The 16,869-nt window shown below is 46.2% G+C and overlaps 1 protein-coding gene across 1 annotated transcript in view; it reads right to left on the bottom strand.

Moving 5' to 3' along the window:
• LOC131394173 (adhesion G protein-coupled receptor E2-like) overlaps positions 1 to 16,869 on the bottom strand; it is a 38,895-nt gene that overhangs the window by 15,224 nt on the left and 6,802 nt on the right. Inside the window, exons 3-9 of the mRNA XM_058525415.1 lie at positions 11,832 to 11,885; positions 11,409 to 11,635; positions 7,700 to 7,849; positions 5,339 to 5,392; positions 4,908 to 5,042; positions 1,504 to 1,659; positions 689 to 955 (exon numbers count right to left, since the gene is read on the bottom strand). Coding sequence (XP_058381398.1) covers positions 689 to 955; positions 1,504 to 1,659; positions 4,908 to 5,042; positions 5,339 to 5,392; positions 7,700 to 7,849; positions 11,409 to 11,635; positions 11,832 to 11,885 — 1,043 coding nt within the window. The remainder of the gene's footprint in view (positions 1 to 688; positions 956 to 1,503; positions 1,660 to 4,907; positions 5,043 to 5,338; positions 5,393 to 7,699; positions 7,850 to 11,408; positions 11,636 to 11,831; positions 11,886 to 16,869) is intronic.

Raw genomic sequence — 16,869 nt, 5'->3', positions numbered from 1 at the left:
AATGTGGTGGCCTAGATGCTCTGTTGTCCAGATGTGGGTGGAATCTGCCTGAGTCCTCCCTGTCTGCCAGCCCCATTGACCTCAGCTTCCCTCTGAAGCTCCCAGCCGGGGTGGGGACGTCACAGCTGCCTGTGTCCCCCGTTAGCATTTGGAGAAAGGCCAGGGTGAGCCTTCTTGGGACTGGAGTGCAGCATTTCGCCACCAGAACCCATCTTGGCTCCCATGATGGCCTTTGTCCTAATTCCCCCAGGGTGTCTTCTGCTGGCTGAGTTCTCCTTGGAATCCCGTGGACCCTGTCAGGACAGTGCTCTCCCATCCACACTAACTCTGAGACAGCTTGATAGAGATGGACCAAGAAGTGCACCTCAGCCAGGATTCCTAGGATGAGGCCATAGGGCTGGGGCAGGGAGAATGAAGAAGATGCTGGACAGGCCAGGGCCACCCAGACAGTGGCACCAGGTCTGAGTGGACAGTGGGGCTGACGTCCAGCCAGGCAGCCCTGGTTCCTTTTTTCTGATCCCCATGAAGGCATCCCCTGACCTGGCAGGAAGTGGTGAGAACCCACATCTGAGCAAGGCCAGCGGTGGGTGAGGGCAGGCTGGCTGGACAAGGGAGTAGGTGCTGATGGGTGAGGGCTGTATGTCATTGCTGTCATCAGACCTCTTGGCCTCCCACCAGGGACACATACCTGTGGACCCCCTGAGGAGGTGCCTGTCTTCTGTCCCCCAGTGTTCTGGGCCCCCATGAGGCCTGGATTGACCTCCTTGGGAGAGGTTTGGGCCTGGGGCAATGGTATCTGATGATGCCCGCTGTTGCCATCTGGTCCTGACAGGATCCTTCTCTGTTGTTCTGACTGTTGATGTGTTTGTTTGTGGTGGGTCCGTGTCACCCTGCTCAGGCTTGACACAACATTCTCCTGGGTCCTGGTTGTCTGCGCTGCCCTCAGGCTTGTCAACTGAAATCATTGGGGAGGGTCAGGGCAGAGCCTTGTGTGCGGATTTAGAGGGAGGCTGAGCAAATGAGAAGTGAGGTCAGGGTGTCAGGGTTGTTGGCCAGGGACAGGGCCAGCTGGGGTAGGTAGAGCCACCCTGGAATCTCCCCACTCCCAAGGGTCCCTGGGTCCATCATGGCCTGGGAGGTCTAAGTGTGTTCCTGGTGTGGCCAAGCCCATGTGGGCTCTGGTGGGGGATGTGATCATCCTGGCAGTCACTGGTGATGGCAAAGAGGAGGGACATTGTGCCTAAACTCGATGCACTGTGAGCTCCTAAAGTATCTTGAACGTCATCCCTCTCTTTTGTTTTACAAAAATAAGATGCCAGGTGGGCAGGGGGGATATTTTAAACTTCCACAAGTGACCCTCTGTGGAGGGTTCTGAGCCTTGGGGTTCTGAGAGGGAGGGTGACCATCTAGGTCCCAGGATGGCCCTCTGATGCCAGGAGAAAGTGGGGTGAATGACATCAAACCTCATGGATGAGGAGATGGAAAATGCAGAGTGGTTCTTACTTTTACATGTGTTCTCTTTTTCATTCCAGAATAACATTGGCCGAGAAACAAGCTCGTATCCTGGGCTGCATGTGCAGTAGTAGCTCCCTTCCGTGTTGTGGCACTCCGCGAATTTTCCACAGGACACTGTCGAGGGGGTTTCACACTCATTGATGTCTGGAACACAGCAGCACAAAGGGTCACCTCCAAAAGGCGTGAGTTCCCATAGAGCAGAGACCCTGGCCTCCAGCCTGACCCAGTCATGGGGACATGACAAGACTCATGCCCAGGTGGCCTCATTTAAAACTGAAGATAAAGCCAGGTGTACAGACACCTGCCCATTGCTGGCTTCCACCTCCCATTACTCACAGTGGCCCAAGTATGCCCCACACTCCTCATCAGGCACTCCCCCAGCTACCAATGTCAGGCCTTTTCAAGATGTCCCAGGATGCCTCTGGAGGAGTCTTGCTATCTCTACCCCTAAGGGAAGTCCCCCCTTATCAGAGCCTGTCTCAGATGTGAAATGAAGAAGCAGCAGGAAGTTGCTCGCAACTGAATCACTGGGGGTGTTTTTTGGCATCTCGTCTCTCCTTGTTCTCTAAATATGAGAAGAAAGATGCCCATGACCCAGGTCCCCTTTGAGTAGCTCAGAGACCCACAAAGCAGGGGCCGGACACTGTTGGCTAAAAACAACATCAGCATAATATGAACCACAGACACAGAAGTGAATCAAAATGAAGGGACAGAATGTTTGGTACCCGTACATTCCAATCAGGGGACCAAAGACTTTAGAGCCTGAGAGGACTCTCGGCGTCATGACGAGTCAGGACAGGTAACTGGTCTCCCCCAGATCAGAGCTCTGTTCCCTGCACCTGCAGATTTCCCTTCTAAGGCCCCAGGCCCAGGCTGCGGGCGTCAGCACCAGGACAGGACAGAAGCAGGAGGGACACACACTGAGGGATTCCTGTTCAGCCCCAACCTGGGCAAAGGGCTTCCCTCCTCTGTTCTTACATGTTGGCAATGGCTGGAGACCTGTCCTCAAGGTTGATGGGATGGGTGAAGCTGAGTCGGGGACAGTTGGGAATGAGGTGTGCGTGCGAGGAGAGGAGACAACGATGAGAAATTCCTCAACCTGACAAGCACCCTCCCAGAAAGGAGCTGGGATCCACCTACATTAGCAGCAGGATCTCTCCATGGTCACCCAGTCTACAAATTGTCATGAGACACACATGTGCAAACACACAAAGGAACCCTTAGGAACACTTCCAGGGTCATGGATGGGCGAGGCAGTTGTCACAAGACAATTTCTCCCTGATAAAATCTACTTTTCCCCAAACAAAAAAATAATGTATAGATACTTAGAAAATAAAGAAAATGTAAAACATAAAGCAAAGAAAACTACACGTAAGTTCACTATACAGACTACAGAAATTTTAGGGATTTAAAAAATCTTTTCAAACATATTAGGAATATTTTCTTTTACTTTCAATAAATATGCAGCTAAGACTACTTTGAGTAGATGAAGAGTATTTCTCATTGAAACATCCATATAATTCCCCCTCTTCCCACTTTTTTTTTCATTGTGATAAAATGCATATAACATAAAAATTTCAATCTTAACCATTTTTAAGGAATATAATTTCCTTTTATGATCTGGTATTATTGAAGAATGAAAACTCTTTACTTTTAAACCTGGATCTAGGTTCTTTATTAATTGTGTGACTTTGGATAAATCACTCAATCACTTTGAGCTCAATTATGATCATTTAAAAATGATACATCTCTGAACTCATAGAACTGCTAGAAGAAAACATAGGTGGTAAGTTCCTTGATATCAGTATTGGTTCTGATTTTTTGGATTTGACTCCAAAAGCAAAGGCAACAAAAGCAAAAATAGACATGCAAGATTAATCAAACTAAAAGGCTTCTTCATGGCAAGGGAAATCATCAACAATGTGAATAGGCTACATGCGGTTTGGTAGAAAATATTTGCAAATAATACCTGATAAGCAATTAACATCCAAAATATATAAGGAACTCATTCAACTCAATAGAAAAAAAAAACAATCTAATTTGAAAACTTGCAGAGGATCTGAATAGACATTTTCCAAAAAAGACATTGAGATGGCCAACAGGTACATGAAAAGATGCTCACCATCACTAATCATCAGGGAAATGCAAAAAAAACCACAGTGAGATATCACCTCCCACCTGTCCAAATGGCTATTGTCAAAAAGACAAGAAATAACAAGAGTTGACAGGGATGCAGAGGAAAGGGAACCTTTGTACACTGTTGGTGGGAATGTAAATTGATGCAGCCACGATGGAAAATAGAATGGAGGTTCCCCCAAAAATTACAAATAAACTATCATATGATCCAGCAATGCCACTTCTGGGTATTTACTGGAAGAAAACAAAAACACAAACTTGAAAAGATATCTACATCCTTCTGTTCATTGCAGCATTATTCACAATAGCCAAGATATGGAAATAACCTAAGTGTCCATTGATGGATGAATGGATAATGAAAAAGTGGTTTATGGATATAGTGAAACACTATTCAGCCATACAAGAGAATGAAATCCTGCTATTTGTGACAACTTGGATGGAACTTGAGGGCATTATGCTAAGTGAAAAAGTCAGACAGAAAAGACAAATACTGTATGATCTCATTTATATGTGGAAACTAGAAAAAACCCCCAACCATATAGATACAGAGAACAGATTGGTTATTGCTGAAGGTGGGTGCATGGGGAGTGTGCGAAATGGGCGAAGGTTGGAAAAAACCCACAGTCCTGGCTCTGCCTGCCTCACGGGTCTGCTGTGAGGACGCGGTGGGAGACCATGATCGTGAGCCGGACAGGAGTTCCTGGTGAGCTCCCTCTGGTAGGAGAGCCTGAGCTTCCAGGCCCTGGGTGCTTCCTTCCTCCTGTTGCTGCAATTCCTCCCCTTTCTTTGTGCTATTTGAATAATAATAATAATAATAATAACTGCAGTAACAAAGATGATAACTCTCATTTGTTGACAGTTTGCTGTGTTGTGTGTACTAGTCTTTACCTGTTCTTCTCACAGATAAATATTAAATCTCACTCCATTTATGTGGGATAGATATAACGATAATCCCCAACTTACAGACAAGCAAACTGAGGAATAGAGAGGAGAAATAATTTCCTAGAGGTCAGAGAGCCAGCCAGTGGCAGATCTAGGCTTTGAACCCCTGTAGCCCAGCTCCACTGTGTAAGCTCTCAACACTTCACATGCTGATCATGAAACCCGATGCTCACTTCCCTCATCCCTCCCCTGCCTGTCTCCTCCCTCACCCTTGACAAAGTGCTTCTGTGCTGCTCTCAGGGCTGAGGGCTCTGGATGCCCCACAATCTCCCCCCACAATCTCCGTATGCACCCCCACCCCCAAGCCTCTGTACCTTCACAGCTCTCCGAGGGGTTGATGAAGACCTCCCCAGACGAAGACCTGAATCCTGGATCACAGCGACAGGAGTTGGCATCAGCACATATGGAGTTCCAAGGGCACCGCTGAGCACAGGATGTGGAGGGAGAGCCTGTGGGGATGGAGACCATGGTCAGAAGGACTAAGAAATGGAAGATGCCAGCTGCCAGCTGGGGGTTCATTAGTAGAGGAGAGGAGGGAAGAGAGGGATGGCTCACATTGGAAGAAAAAGAGCTCTGAAAACTCTGGACATTTAGGAGGAGAAATAGCTTCTCTAATCCCCAGAGGACCATCTCTGAGTTTCACTTGCAGAATAAGCCTCCTTTCCACGCCTTTTGGTGACAGAACCCAAACCCTAGCATGGCCTCCCAGCTTATGTCACTAATGAGGCTGGCAGGGCAGACTCACCTGCAAGTTTGTGGAGTGTAGCTGCAAATGTTGAGAACAACAGCATCCAGAATTCTGGGGCAGAAAAAACAGAGATATGACAAGAGAGGAGAGTCGAACTTCAACTTCAACCCCTGTCCGATGGCCATTGCCTCCTGGGGAGGTGGCTCTGGCCCTGCAGACCACAGCTTTCCAGCAGCCTCCCCGAGGCTCCTGTACTTAACTCAGAGTCGAGGACTCAGCCTCTCCCCTCCATCTCCAGGACTCCCCGAGGAATCAGTCACTGACAGCCACAACCCTCGTGGAGCCTCAGATGCTACAGGTGAGGGGACAGAATATACACAGATAGCTGATGACGGGGACACAGCTTAGAAATTCCAACTTCTCCAAATGGAGGTGATAAATCTTGAAGGAGAAAGCCCTCAGACTGGAATGCTTTGCACAGACCCAGGTTCCTCGTTCTCTGGCGATGGCGGAAACCGGCTTTGAGAAGGTCCCACTGTCTCCTCCCGGGTGAGTGGGTGCCTTTTCTTATTCACATGGAGGCATCCTCTGGGTGACTGTGGTGGCCTAGATGCTCTGTTGTCCACATGTGCATGGAAATGGCCTGAGTCCTCCCTGTCTGTCAATCCTGTTGCCCCCAGCCTCCCTGGGCAGCTCCTAGCTGGGGTGGGGACATCACAGCTGCCTGGGTGTCCCAACCCAGTATTAGGACAAAGGCCAGTTGGGCCTTCCAGGGAACTAAGTGCAGAGGAAATGCTGAGTTCCCTGGGCAGGACCCTTCTTGGCTTCCAGTGATAGCTTTCGTCCTGGCTCCCCCAGGTGGCTGCTTGCTGTCTGAATTCTCCTTGGAATCTCAGTGACCCTGGCAGGACAGCGCTCTCCCACCCATGCTAACTCTGAGACCTCAGCTCCATGAAGCTGGCCCAAGACCTACCCCTGAGCCAGGCCCCTCAGGGAGCTTGTAGGAAGGGGTGAGGAGAATGAAGATGATGCCAGAAGCCAGGGCCACCTGGACAGTGGACACCAGGCTGGGGTAACAGTGGGGCTGACATCCAGCCATGCAGCCTTGGGGAGTGAAAGTGCCTTTTCTGATCCCCATGAAATCATTCTATGGACTGGCAGGAAATGGTGACACACCACATCTGAGCAAGGGCATTTGGGTTGAGGGCTGGGTGGCTGAAGAGGGGAGCATGTGCTGACGGGCAAAAGGTGATAGATGTTTCTGTCTTCTTGACCCTAAGCCTCCCACCATGGATGCAGACCTGTGGGCCCCACTATGTGGGGCTCAGCCTGCATCTTCTGTCCCCAGGTGGTCTAGGTCAACATGGGGTCTGGGTTGACCTCCTTGGGAGAAGGTCAGGCCTGGGGCAGTGGTCCGCAAAGGCACCCTCTCATTTCATCTGGTCCAGATGGGAGCCTCTTCTATTCACCCAACAATCTGAGTGTGTGTGGTGTGGTTCACATCACCCTGTCCACCTCTGACACCTCTGACACAACATCCTCCAGGGTCCCAGTCATCCGAGCTGCCCACCTGCCTGTGAACTGAGATTATTTGCAGGGACAGAGTGGAGCCTAACTCAGGGAAGTAGACAGAGGCTAAGTGGCCATGAAGCCGGGTCTGGGTGCCAGGAGGCATCTTTTCCAGGTGGGTTTGTTGGCCAGGGTCAATGCCTGCTGTGGGGTGTTGGCCCACTCTCAAATCTCACCCCTCCCACATTTCTGGACAGGGTTCTGGGTCTGTCATGGCCCAGAGGGTCTGAGAGGGCTCCTGGCATGGCTAAGCCCATGTGTGCTCCTGTGAGGAAAGGTCTTATCCTGGCAGTGACTGATGAAGAAGAGGAGGGATATTGCACTGGAATGCAATGCACCGTGAGCTCTTGAAGTATCTTTTCTTTTCTTTTTTTTTTTTTTTTGTGAGGAGATCAGCCCTGTGCTAACATCTGCCAATCCTCCTCTTTTTTTGCTGAGAAAGACTGGCCCTGGGCTAACATCCATGCCCATCTTCCTCCACTTTACACTGGATGCCGCCACAGCATGTCTTGCCAAGCAGTGCGTCGGTGTGCACCCGGATCTGAACCAGCAAACCGCAGGGCTGCCGCAGTGGAGTGTGCGCACTTAACTGCTTGCGCCACCGGGCCGGCCCCTTGAGGTATCTTAAATGCCACACCTCTCTTTGTTTCACAAAAATAAGATGCCAGGTAGCGGGAGACTTTCCAAAATTGTGCAACTGGCACTCTGTGGAGGGTTCTGAGCCTTGGAATCTGGAGAGGGACAGGACATGAGGTAGTTGCTCAGGACAGCCACTAGTGCCTGGGGAAAGTAGGGCAAGTGACCCCAACCTCATAGACAAGGAGATGGAAGATGCAGGGTCCTTCTTACCATCACACATTTCGTCAGTCTCATTGGTGAACATTTCCTTAGAAACAAGCTCCTGTCCTGGGGTGCACCTGCAGTAGCTTTTCCATCGGTCCTGGCAGTCTATATATATTCCACAGGACACTCTCCAAGGTGGTTCACACTTGTTGATTTCTGCAACACAACAGGACAAAGGATCACCTCCCAAAGGCGTGAGTTCCCACAGGACAGAGACCTTGGCCTCCAGCTTGACCCTGCTGTGGGGGCTACACAGAACACAGCTCCTGGTTGGCACTCCTGGGACCAGGCTGGTCCAGAGCCAGCTGCTCCAGAAAACCTGCTGACCGCTCTGCTCATTTCTGCTTTCTGGCTGAGTCTGAGGACACCCAGATTCAGACACTTTGCTGTGTCATGACAGGGGCTGGGGGATGTCTGCATCCCCTCTGCTGGCCATTGGGGTAGACAGAGGCACTGACTCAGCTCCAGTCCCTCCCCTGTGGTGCTGTTTGCACCATTGGAACCTGGGAGTGGGCTCCAGTCAGGGTGACTGTGACATTGAAGATCACCCTTAATGCTGAGGTATTGGAGGGAGTCATGGCTGGGGGGCCGTCCAGGGTCACACTCATCACTCACACCTGAGCATACAGCCAGGTGGTCAGGCCCCTGCCCATTGAAGAGCCATTGCTGGCTTCAACTCCACCCTTACTCACAGTGGCCCAAGTATGCCCCACACTCCTCATCAGGCACTCCCCCAGCTCCCAATGTCAGACTTTTGCTAGATGCCCCAGGATGCCTCTGGGGGAGTCTTGCTCTCTACCCTTGAAAGAATTCCCCCTTATCAGAGCCTGTCATAGACATGAAATGAGGAAGCAGCATAAAGGTTCTCACAGATGAGTCACTGGGGGTGTTTTTTGCCATCCTATCTCTCCTTGTTCTCTAAACACGAGAAGAAAGACACCCATGACCCAGGTCCCCTTTCAGTAGCTCAGATACCCCCAGAGCAGGGACTGGACATTACTAACTAAAAACAACAACAACTTAATAAGAACCACAGACACAGAAATGAATCAAAATGCAGGGACAGAATGGCCCTTGTACATTCCAATCAAGGGACCAAAACTTTAGAGCCTGAAAGGACTCTCGGCGTCATGATGAGTCAGGGGAGGCAACTGGTATATGCCAGATCAGAGGTCTCTTCTCTGCGCCTCAAGATTTCCCTTCTAAGGCCCCAGACCCAGGCTGTGGGTGTCAGCACCAGGACAGGACAGGAAGCAGAAGGGAGGCACACGTGAGGGATTCCTGTTCAGCCCCCACCTGGGCAATGGGGCTTCCCTCCTGTTCTGTGATGGTGGCGATGGTTGGACATCTGTCCTCAAGGTTGATGGGATGGGGTGGAGTTAAGTGTGGGACTGTTGAGAATGAGGTGTATGGGGTGGGGGAAGACATGACGATAGGAAATTCTGCACCTGACAAGCACCCTCCCAGAACGGAGCTGGGATCCAGCCACATTAGCAGCAGGATCTCTTCATGGTCACCCAGTCTACAAATCTCCACGAGACACACACATGTAAATGCACCAAAGAATCTTTAGGAACATCTCCAAGGACATGGATGGGCTGGACAGTAACCGCAACATCTTTTTTTTTCCCCCTGATAAAATCTACTTTTCCCTAAATATTAAATAGCACATGCCTACTTAGGAAAGAAAAAAAATGTAAAAAATGAAAACAAAGAAAATCACCCAGAAGTCCACTACACAGACTACTGAAAATTTTAGGGGAATTTTTTCTCACCTTCTCAAACGTATTAGGAATATATTCTTTTATTACCAATAAATATGAATCTAAGAAAATTTTGAGTTGCTGAAGACCATTTCCTGGTGTAAAAACAGCATAATTTCCCCCATTTTTTACTGCAGTAAAATGCACATAAAAATTTCCATCTTAACCATTTTTAACTATTATAATTTCCTTTTAAGATCCTATTTTGTTGAAGAATGAAAACCTCTTCATTTTAGATCTGGATCTGGTTCTACCACGTTATTAGTTGTACCACTTTGTACAAGTCACTGGGTCTCTTTGAGCCCAAATTTGATAATTTAAAAAATGATGCTACCCTAAAATTCATAGAAGAAAACATAGGGGTTAAGCGACTTGACATCATTCTTGGCAACGATTTTCTGGTTTTGACACCAAAACAAAAGGCAACAAAAGCCGAAATAGACAAATGGGACTATATCAAACTAGAAAGCTTCTGTATAGCAAAGAAAACCATCAACAAAATGAAATGAATATTTGGGAGAAAATATTTGCAAATCATATATCTGATAAGTAGTTAACATCCAAAATATACAAGGAACTCATACGACTCAATAGCAAAAAAACAAAGTGAAAAAAACAAATAAACAAACAAAACAAAACCAAATAATCCAATGAAAAAATTGATAGAGGATCTGAGTAGACCTTTTTCCAAAGAAGACATCCAAATGGCCAACAGGTACTTGAAAAGATACTCAACACCACTAATCATCAGGGAAAAGCAAATTAAACCCACAATGAGATATTACATCACAACTATTAGGATGGCTATTACCAAAAAGATAAGAAATAACAAATGTTGGTAAGGATGTTGAGGAAAGGGACTCTTGGGCACTGTTGGTGGCAATTTAAGTTGGTGCAGTCCCTATGAAAAACAGTGTGGAGGTTCCCCCCAAATTAAAAATAAAGCTACCATATGATCCAGCTATTCCACTTCCAGATACTTATCCAAAGGAAATGAAATCGATATCTCAAATGGGTATCAGCACCCGTATATTCATTGCAGCATTATTTCCGATAGCCAAGACATGAAAACACACTAAATGTCCATTGATGGATGAATGGATAACAAAAAAGTATATACATAAAGTGAAATATTATTCAGCCATAAAAGAGAAGGAAATCCTGCCATTTGTGACAACATGGATGGATCTTGAGGGCAGTACGCTAAGTTTAATAAGTCAGACAGAAAAAGACAAATACTGTATAATCTCACTAATATGTGGAATTAAAAAGAATAAACCTGGACTCATAGACACAGAGAACAGATTGGTTGTTGCCAGGGGTTGAGGTAGGGAGTGGGCAAAATGAGTACAGGTGGGGAAAAACCACAATCCTAGTTGTGCTTGCCTCACGGGTCTGCGGTGAGGACGCGGTGGGAGACCACAACCGTAAGTCAGGCAGGAGTTCCTGGTGAGCTCCCTCTAGTAGGAGAGCCTGAGCTTCCAGGCCCTGGGTGCTTCTTTCCTCCTGTTTCTGCCATTATTCTTCCCCTTTCTTTGTGCTATGAGAACAATAGTAATAATCATAATGGCAGTAACAATGATGATACCTCACATTTGTTAACAATTTGCTCTGTACTAGTCTAAATATTAAATCTCACACTATCCATGTGGGGTAGGTACAATGATTATCCCTAATATACAGACAAGCAAACTGAGGCATAGAGAGGAGAAATAATTTCCTAAAGGTCAGAGATACAGTCAGTGGCAGAGCTAGGCTTTGAACCCACGTAGCCCAGCTCCACTGTGTAAGCTCTCAACACTCCACTACTGATCATGAAACCCGATGCTCCCTCCCTTGCCCTGTCTCCTCTCTCACCCTTGACAAAGTGCTTCTGTGCAGCTCTCAGGGCTGGGGAACTCTGGAGGCCCCACAATCTCTGTGTGTATTTCCACCACACCCAACCTCTGTACCTTCACAATTCTTCAAGGGGCCAGTGACGACATCTGGAGATAAAGAACTGAATCCTGGAAAGCAGCGACAGGCATTGGCATTGATACATGGAGGGTTCGGAGGGCACCAGCGAGCACAGGCTGTGGGGGCAGAAGCAGTGGGGATGGAGATCATGGTCAGAAGGCTCAAAAAATGGGTGAAGCCATCTGACAGCTGGGGATCCAAGAGGAGAGAAGGGGAGCGATGGCTGCCATGGGAAGAGGAAGAGACAAGAAATTCCAGACATTTAGAGAGGAAGAAACAGCTTCTTTTATCTTCAGAGAACCATCTCTGAGCCTCACTTGCAGAATAAGCCTCCTTTCCCCACCTTGTTGGCGAGAAGACCCAGCCTCCAGGAAGGACTCCCCAGCTTATGTCAGAATGGGGCTGCTGGGCAGACTCACCTCCGGCATTCAGGGCTGCAGCTCCTAATGGCCACAACAGCAGCACTGAGAGTCCTGGGGCAGAAAAACAGAGAGATGACAAAGAGAGGAGAGTCAAGCTCCAATTTTAATCTCTGTCTGATTGGCCATTGCCTCCTGGGGAGGTGGCTCAGGCCCTGCAGCCCACCACTTTCCAGAAGCATTCCAGAGGCTCCTGTACTGTATACAGAATTGAGGACTAAGTCTTTCTCTCCCATTATTGGGACATCCTGAGGACACAAATACCAAGAGACATAGCCTTTGTGGAACCTCAGGTGTTACAGGCAAGGGGACAGAATATACACAGACAGCTGATGACAGGGACACACCTTAGATACTCCAACCTCTCCCAGTGGAGGGGGGAAATCTTGAAGGAGAAAGTCCTCAGATTGGAGTGCCTTTGCCCAGACCCAGGTTCTTTGTTCTCTGGAGATGGCAGAAATCTTCTTTGATGATTTCTCTTCCAGGATCACCCCCCTGTTTAGAGTACATGCTTCTGGGCACACAAGAAGATCGTGGGTTTGGGGTCAGACAGCCCGAAGTGTGAGCCCTAGCTCACAGTGACATCAGCAGGGCATGGAGCCCTGGAATCAAGATGGGGGAGCTGATGACAGGTGACAAATGAGAACTAAGGACGCTGCAGGTGGAGCCACCCTCTCCTGGTGAGTGGACTCTCCAGGTGCAGCGCCCACGGCTTCTGTGCTTCCCCCAGCTGAGCTCCTGGCCTCCTGCAGTGCACTGAGAGCACAGCCTTCCCCCTTTGTCTCCCAGTCCAGTCCTGAGTAATGAGTAACTGACAGCAACAAGCTTTGTGGTGTGAAAACAACTATGAGTTGAAGGAATGAAATCTACTTTACAGGCAATAACCAGTGTACCTATTAGGGTCTGTCATCCCAATCATGTGACCAAAAACTTTCTGAAAATCTTTTCAGATCTGTGTGCACTTAGGATCTTTCCTCCTAGGCAAAGACAAAGATGAATTCCTCTTATGGCCATGCTACCAGTTCAACACTGTGTAAGGTGAAAGAGGACACTGGTGGAGGATGGATTTGGAGATGGACAGGCTCAAGTCTGCATCCCAGACGTCTACATGGTGGCTGCGTGGCTTTTGGGAACACCACCCATCCTTTCAACCACAATTTCCATGATGAAAAATGGGTACAATGGTAATCACGATAGGAGGAGCTTTATTCTGATTGTAGATTCCTGAAGACTAACAAAGGGTTAGCACAGAGTCCGATACAGAGTAAACAGACAACTTACGTCGGCTAAAGGGAAAGAAAGAGTGAAGGAAGAAAACGAAGAGCAGAGTTTCTCTCTGGCTCCTCTATGACCTTCCTGGTACCTGAGACCCACTGTGTCTGGGTCAGACTCCAGGGTCAGGCAGAATCACACGCTCACCTTGGTCCTCTCAGGGGTCAGAGTCCTAGACTCCTACTCTTCCCTCCTTGCCCATGAAATGTCCTGTTCTCTATGGCTCTGTCCAGTGCTGCAGAGGGCCAGGCTCCAGGGCCAGACGACCTGAGTCCAAAACAGCCTGGAGCTGCCCCTTGGGAAAGTGGTGCAGGTGTTCCACGCCTCAGATGCCCCACCAACCACACCTCTGTTTTCTAAAGTGTGGCACCAGAGCAGGATCAGATGAGTCCCAATGTCCCATGTGTATGAATAAGGTCATTTAGTCTGCTGCGCATGTTGTACACAGACACCTAAAAATGTAAACATCTGGAAGAAACTAACTTTGCTCTCCATTGCTTTAAATGGCCACATCATTTGGTACAATGGACCCTCCAAAGTGTGCCCAGCTTAAAAAAATCATGTTCCACGAAGCAGATGATACGAAATATGGCTATTTTCATAAAACCCAGGAAAACAAATACAACCAACGCGGACAACATAGAAGAAAAACCTAACCTACTTGGTGGCAGGTACTATCCTAAGCACTGAAGGAAATACAGACTAATCAGAATTAAGCTGACCTCACCGATATCAGTTTTTACTAATTTACTATTCTTGTCCTTCAAATCATTCCATGACCCACAGAAAGCCTATAGAATAAAGGATGATGTTTTTCTTAGTGCATTAGTGTTTTCAGAGAGCTTTGTTATCTACTCTTCTGAAAAAAATATTATATATTAATTATTCCAGGGTACAGTACCCAGATATTTGGTCAAACACTAGTCTAGATTTGCTGTGAAGGTGTTTTTTTGGAAATATTCGCATTTAAATTAGGAGACTGTGAGTAGAGCAGACTACCCTCAATAATGTGAATGGGCCCCATCCAATCATTTGAAGTCCTTAAGAGAATAAAGACTGAATTCCTCTGAGGAAGAGGGAATTCTGCTTCCAGACTGCCTTTGGACTCAAGATGCAACATCAAGTCTTCCCTGGGTTTACAGCCTGCCTGCCCACTCTGCAGCTTTTAGACATTCCAACATCCACAATTGCATGTGCCAATTCCTTGAAATAAATCTCTCTCTCTGTCTTTCTATATATACATCCTATTGGTTCTGCTTTTGGAGAACCTGGAAAAATACAGGCAGTAAAACGAGAAATCTCTAAGTCTCCACCTTTGCCCTAGGAATAAGTTTCATTGACTTTTTCCTTTGAGAACTAAATATGATGGAGCTAATATACTTTTTAACATTTCTCCCCTGCTCTCCCTTACAGAGATAGTTAGAAAACAAGCCAGAAATCAAGTACAGAATGGAGAATATTCTCAAACTGGATGGATAGTTCCCAGATAGCTTTAGTCTTCTATCTCTATTGTTATAATTCTTCCTACCTGGCAGCAACCTTAGACATCTGTTTCTCATGGTGCAGAGTCCAGCAAGCCCAGCCACGGAGGACATCTGATCTTGGTCTGTGTGTGTGAAAAGACTTCTTGTTTTAAATATGACTTGTGCCGAATGAGCTGACTTAGGAAACCACTGATCTGGATGCTTTCTTCCCCTTAATCTGCCCAATGATTAACTTCTCTGAATCTCACAGTTCTATTTTTTAAGTATTTGCACAGCATCACCAGTATTTGTTATGAAAGCCTCCTTGAGGGTGGTTTTAAAACCTTTTTGATATAGGAAGATGTGATTTTTTTCTAAAATACCTCCCCAAACAAAGAGTGAGTCTACTGGTCTTTTTGCCACCATGATGGCCTTAGTTCAGAGTTACAGAGGTATCTATTTATTATCTATTAATAGTCATTTATTTTTAATAAATTTTTTATTATTCTCTTTTTATTTAGAAAAAATATAGATCCACAGAAGTTGTAAAAATAATACCAAGAGGTCTGATGTATCCCTCACCCAGTTTCCTTCTACATTTATGTAAGAATAAACCAAGAAATTGACACTGGCACAGTGTGTGTGAATAGTTTTGTGTCATGTTATCCCTTGTACATGCCTGTAACTGTCACTGCAATCATGATATATAACATTCTATCACCACAAAGATCGCCTTCATGCTAATCCATCATCCCTAAATATTGGCAGGTATAAAACTGTAGCTTTTTATTCTTCAACAATATCAAAACAGTCTTAGATTACTATTTATTGATAAAGGAAAGTACTTCTGATATGTTTTAAAAGATGAAGAAAAACATACCCCCCACATTTTCCAGTAGTCTGTGTGGTAGAATTATGGTGATTTTCTTTGTTTGAATTTTTAACATTTTCTTTGTTTTCTACATAGTCATGTGTATTAGTTTTCTAGGGATGCCATAACAAAATAGCATAAACTTGGTGGCTTAAAGAACAGAAATTAATTTTCTCACAGTTCTGGAGGCTGGATGTCCAAGATCAAGGTGCTGGCGGGGTTGGTTTCTGGTGAGACCTGTCTCTCGGCTTGTGGATGGCTGCCTTCTTGCTGTGTCTTCACGTGGCCTTTCCTCTGTATGCATGGAGAGAGAGGAGGGGAGAGAGAGATCACTGGTGTCTCTTCCTCTTCTTATAAGGACACCTATCCTATGGGATTAGGGCCCTGCCCTTGGGACCTCATTTAACCTTAACTACTCCTAAATGATCTTGTCTCCAAGTATAGTCACATGGGGGAGTCACATAGGGCTTCAACATACTAATTTGGGGGGATCCGATTCAGTCCATAATACCATGTGTCATTTAATGTTTGGGAAAAAGCAAATTTTATCAGAAAAACTTGAAAAACAAAAAAACCCTTTCATTCCTGAAGGATATTTTTTCTGGATATAAAATCCCAGGCTGACAACTCTTTTTATCCAACATCTGAAAAATGTTGTGCTACATTGCACTGGCGGCCATGGTTTCTAATGACAAATTAGCTGTAATTCAAATAGTTTTTCCTTTATAGATAAGGTTTCATTCTTTCTCACTGCTTTCAAGATTTTTTCCTTTGTCTTTAGTTTCCAAAGTTTGATTGTGATGTATCTTGTCATGGGTTTCTTTGAATTTATCTTGTTTGGAGTTTCCTCAGCTTCTTGAATCTATATGTTTTTGTCTTTTGGAAAATTTGAGAAATATTTAGCCATTTATTCCTCTGAACAATTTTTAGGTCCACATTCTCTTATCGCCCTCTGGAATTCAATGACACAAATATTAGAATTTTGTTATAGTCCCACATGTCCCTCAAACTCTTCATTTTGTTGTAGTCTGTTTTCTTTCTGTTGTTCAGATCGGGTAATTTTTATTGTTCTGTCTTCAAGTTTATCCATACTTTTTCCCTCTTTTGTCTCCATTCTGCTATTAGGCTTATCCAGTAGAGTTTTCATTTCAGTTATTGTATTTTTCAGGTCTAAAAATTCCATTTAAGTGTCTTTTATATCATATGTTTTTTGTCAAGCTTTTCTATTTCTCTGCTGAAATTTTCTATTTTCTGATTTCTGAAGTTTGTGTGTACTTGTTCACTGGAACATTTTTCATGATAGGTGCCTTAAAATACTTGTCAGAGGATTCTAACATTTATGTCATCTCAGGTTGAGAGTTTCCTGGTTCTTGGGATGACAATGATTTTTGACCGTATCCTAGATTTCTAAAGTATTATGTTTCAAAACTGG

Source organism: Diceros bicornis, chromosome 30 (assembly GCF_020826845.1).
Source record: "Diceros bicornis minor isolate mBicDic1 chromosome 30, mDicBic1.mat.cur, whole genome shotgun sequence".
In the NCBI taxonomy this organism is placed as follows: Eukaryota; Metazoa; Chordata; class Mammalia; order Perissodactyla; family Rhinocerotidae; genus Diceros; species Diceros bicornis.
This window is presented reverse-complemented; position numbering and strand designations above follow the sequence as displayed.